Raw genomic sequence first — 5,046 nt, 5'->3', positions numbered from 1 at the left:
AAACGTGAAATCTTGCTCTTGCACACCCAATAAAAGTCGAACCCTAATAATGTAGCCCAAGGGGTCTATTTATAAGATTTGGAAAATTGGAGACAAAATCTACTTCAACTTGGAATCCTTTTTAACACAACTTAAGCTAGAAAAATTGGGATTTCCTTGGCGTGTCGCGCCTCCTATCGCCCCACGAACATGCTCCAGTTGTATCAGTGTTGGCGCGCTGCGCCTGGTAGTACGCCAGGCAGTGCCCTGCATTTTCTCCTTGGTGTGTCGCGCCTCTTAGTGCGCCTGAGAAGTGTCTCTAAAGTGTGTCCCTTGGCGCGTCGCGCCTCTCAGCACGCCACAAATATGACTCTGTCCTTCAGGCCTTGGCTCGGCGCACCCAACAATACGCCAGGCACTGTTAATTCTTGCCTTAGTCGTTTTCTTGCATGTCTTTGTTCCTTTCTTCCTTCATTTCAACTCCAATTCCTTCGAGAGTTCCTGAAACAACTAATCATGTGTGTAAGTGCACAATCATCACAAGTTACACCAAAAATCAAGCTAATAACTAAAGATCATTCTTGAATCTAATCAATTCATGGGAAAATATTGACAACTTAGGCATATAAATATGCTTAAGACCAGTTCAATAAAAAATAATACAATTTCTTACATGTTTCCTAATTGATCTTGAAAAAATAAAATTTTAAGTCATTATCCTATAAAAATAATACAACTTAATGAAAAAATGAATTTATTTTATGAATTTTTTTTTTAGTATCAAACATAACTAGAAAAAGAAAATATTAAAAAAATTATGCGGGGCGAGGTGGGGATGGTTGAAAGTGAAAAGAGTTGCTATGCGAGGCGGGACGGGAAGGATTAAAATTTTTGCAGATTAAGCTCAACCTGCACCGCCCCGCCCTACACCGCCCCATTGCCATCCCTAAAAATAATAAAAATAAGTCTATTCAAACGGTATCGGAAATAGCCAGAGCATTGTGTCTTATCTAAAGTCAATGAAGATGCTAAAGAAGCCTTTGGAAAGAAGATGTGATTAAAACAATGTACACTTTATTATGGAGTACAAAAGAGGAGTGTGTGGAAGGGATGAGACTACTAAAGGACAATTTGTACTAAGCCACGTTGCCTATATTACGACCACAAGTACCTTATACCTTTTTCATTTTTTAAAACTTAAACTCATGGATCAATGAAACCATACTATAAAATATAAATAATGTATATTTTCAGATGACGTGACGTGTCACTAACATTACCTTTCCAAATGTTTAAGTGACAGCACTATTATATTGGATCAATAAGATTTGAAAGGCATATATAGAAATATGATCCTTTATTTTATATAATAATAAAGAAAGACATAATGACATAAACTTTAAGCTGAAGTGAAACACAAATAAAGCATTGTTATCATTTACCTTTTTTACTTATCCCTAATTAAATGAATGAGGTTTGCTTGTCCTAATTAAAGTTTATATAAAGATTATTCACTAGAATGTACATACACACATTTTGGGTATTGGCTGGCTAATTAACTAAAGAGATAGTGGTGTTAGAACTATCTTTTATTTAAAGCAGTAAAAACATAAGCTGGGCGGGTGAGGTTCAGAGACAACGAAGTTGGAATATTACTTGTACAACTCACTATAACAAAAATAACTTTTAGCGGTAATAAATATGTATATTAATAAGGATTGTTAAAGTCATTATCGTCATTAGTTAATTATCATTAGATACAATATAACTAGCTATAAGCTTTAACGACATTTCCAAAAAGTGCTAAAATATAGTAGTCACTAGTAACATGCCTCTAAAAAATACTAACGGCAATTGAGCTATCACCATTAAAGATCATTTTTGGTGAAATGCTTATTCCATCTTTTCATTAGAAAAGCTATTTTCTTCATTCTGTTTTGTTTTTCTTTGAGGAGAAACTTCCAAAATGAAAGTGATGGGTGGAACAACACAAAATCATTCTAAACTCCTAAATATTTGTAATCTAATACTCCTACAAGCTCGATAATGTATATATATTAATTTGTACCAGTTATAATATAAACTTATCAAGTGATCAATCGATTAATAAATAGTTATTATAAATTAACTGGAAAACCCAAGAGTCGAACTTCAATCATCATGCAGGAAATTATAAACCTTGTCCTTGAACAAGTACTAAAACAGCTAGCTAGATAATTTAACACGTGCCCAAAATATAGAAAACATTATAACTTGGTTGGTTGCTAGGTAGCAGCTGCACCCACAAACTGCTTTAATTTCTCTGAGATAATCTTTGCTGCAGCTCCGTATCCTGACGACGACGTTGCACTTTCTCCCACCTAACCATACATTACCAAACAAACACATCAATCCACAAACTTAATACGCTGAGACAGATTCAGAATTTAGACGTATGCTCTTAATTACCTTAGAATGTATGGAATGGAAGATGGTGTCACCCACGAGAGTATAACTTGCATTAATAACTTGTACGCCGTCTTCATGAAGCATACGTATGATATGGTTGAACATGAAGTGATAATCTAAACCAGTAATTAGAAGAACTTCTAGAGCTGCATTCACACTGTGAATTTCTATATGTGGCAATGGCAATGTATTTTCCAATGTTCTCCCATTAGTATTACTGCTTGAATTTGAATTTAAAGTACCAACAGCTGCTGTTAAGCTTTCTTTTTTGAGTCTCATTTTCTCCAAATCTATCTGCAGTTTCTTTATGTAATTCGCGGCTTCTTCCAGTTGATCCGGCAGTGACAAAAATTCCTGCAAATTAAACCACAGATAACTAACTACTTAACATTTTGTTAAGGATTCAGAAGCGGATCCAGGATTTAATTTGAAGATTACGAGTGCCACACTACTTTGAAAGTTGATGTGTTAGTACTATTTTATATGACATTTGATTGGTATGATCAACTTTGGGATTCAAATTTGTTTTTGTTTTTTCAGTTTATTATATAGATAAACAGAGAAATAATCTTTATAACAAGCAAACAAATGGACAAATTCAATACCAAATGTATATATAAAGTTTGAAAAGAATGCATATTGGTTTTGTTAAAGAAGCATGTTATAAGTACTGCAGTTTCATATATTTGATTTGTATCAAAAAAGGAAACATGACTTATAAAGATTTATCATTCTAACAATTAGTCTTGTTTATTCGATAAGTAATATGATTAGGATGTCTAGCTAGTAGATCTCAAATCTCAATATATATGAACTTGAACAATCACCAAATCGTCAGTGAGGATGCCCAGTAGCTTCTCTTTCAGCTTCTTAATCGTGTGGGGCCTTTCCCTCTCTTCCTTTTTTTGAAGGTAACCGTCCTGTCAAATTGATCTTTCGGGAAGAGGATATATCGAATTGAATAGTGGTGGAGTCAGAAATTTGGCGAAGGGTGGTCAACATACCCTTCTCTGGAAAATTATGTGGTGTATAGTGATTAAATGTTGACTATTATGAACGTGTTGTTAATTTTGCACACCCTTAACATGACCGATAAGAAAATTGGTACACCCTTCACCAAATTTCTGGCTCTGCCTCGTGAGTTAGATAAAAAGACGATAAATAACAAATATATATAGGAGATCGAATAGTACTATTAAATTAGTAGAAAAATGAAAAAAGAAGAACCTTAGAATGTTGATCATGATGCACAAGTGAATTGAGTTTCATATATAGATCCTTCATTTGATTTCTTCTGTTTTTCTCAATTGTCTTTCTATCAGCTGCTTTACATGATGATGATGAACTAGGTTTGTTACAACAGTACTGCTGCTCCATCTCTCCAACAAACTTGGAAAATTATAACAAGATCGATCGTCCCTCTATTAAATCGATAACGAAATTAATTCAATAGCGCTATAATATACTATACTATATATAATAATTTGTTGGAGATCTGAAACAGAGAAAAGAGGAATCTAAAGTTGAGTAACAAGTTGAAAGTGAAAGGCAATAAGTGCAGGAGAATACACCAAGATATGATTAAGTGAAGATAAAAATAAAAGATGATAGAATTGTATGGTAGGGTTGTCACTATTTATCATTTTTGGTCCCACATGGGACTATTTTTTTGACCATTTTTGCAATAATGGGAAAGCATCCAACACAGTACTGTGCCAATATCTGCCTGGATATAAAATTGGTTTCATATTGTATTATTTTTTTCTACATTTTTAACAATATTTTATGTTTACTTAAACTTATTGTACGAGTAATTAAATAAAGACTTCTAAGTCAACTTAAGAGGAATGAGTCATTTTGGTTCAGAATATATCAGACTTCCTTGTATATATTGTACGAAAAAAATAAATAAAGTAACACAAGTCGTGGTTTGATTATCTTGGAATATAATTGATTTGATTTTCAGTATAGTCTGATATTTTCATTTTTCGTGGACATTCTTTAAATTTACAATGTTTAAGTTTTATATATTAATATTGTAAAAACATATACATAGGTCAATGAAAACAAATGTATATCATCAAATCATATTATTTCAAGATTTCAGATCCATTGTGTTAGGAAGGTCATTAAAAAATAGTAAATGCAGAAAACTTACTTGTGTCGTCTAGCTTAAGGTGAAAGCATGCAACTAATAAGTACTTTATTCGTCGGATATTAGATACACATTTTATTAAAAATATTTGTTTCATATTACTTGATTATTTTCTAAATCAGTATAGAGTTAATTATTTTTCTTCAACTTGTCCTTACAATTAATATGACTTTTGAAAGTTAAACAAATTTTGAACATCCAAATTTTTTTTCAAGCGCCTAATTAATATGAACATGCAAAATATATAGTACAGTTGATCGATTTACCAATGATTTTTAATTACCATATAAAATAAAAAATGTCCATCTAATATAAGATAATGGAATGCATTTATCAACCATATGTTTTTATAACCTGCGGTGTGAACAAAATAAATTAATTATACTTTCTCCGTCCTATATTACATTATCATCTTATTAAAAATACATGTCGCAAATTACTTGATCAACAATATACATGTTCCA

At 32.3% G+C, this 5,046-nt stretch overlaps 1 protein-coding gene across 1 annotated transcript; it reads right to left on the bottom strand.

Moving 5' to 3' along the window:
* Nucleotides 1–2,053: 2,053 nt before the first annotated feature.
* LOC102588456 (uncharacterized) lies at nt 2,054–4,001 on the bottom strand. Its single transcript, XM_006346967.2, has 3 exons — nt 3,655–4,001; nt 2,428–2,781; nt 2,054–2,339 (listed from the first exon to the last, which is right to left on the bottom strand). The coding sequence occupies exons 1-3, from the start codon at nt 3,802–3,804 to the stop codon at nt 2,244–2,246; spliced, it is 600 nt and encodes a 199-aa protein (XP_006347029.1). The 5' UTR covers nt 3,805–4,001; the 3' UTR covers nt 2,054–2,243.
* Between the last annotated feature and the right edge of the window lie 1,045 nt (nt 4,002–5,046).

The sequence above is a fragment of the Solanum tuberosum genome, unplaced genomic scaffold, assembly GCF_000226075.1.
Source record: "Solanum tuberosum cultivar DM 1-3 516 R44 unplaced genomic scaffold, SolTub_3.0 scf00083, whole genome shotgun sequence".
In the NCBI taxonomy this organism is placed as follows: Eukaryota; Viridiplantae; Streptophyta; class Magnoliopsida; order Solanales; family Solanaceae; genus Solanum; species Solanum tuberosum.
This window is presented reverse-complemented; position numbering and strand designations above follow the sequence as displayed.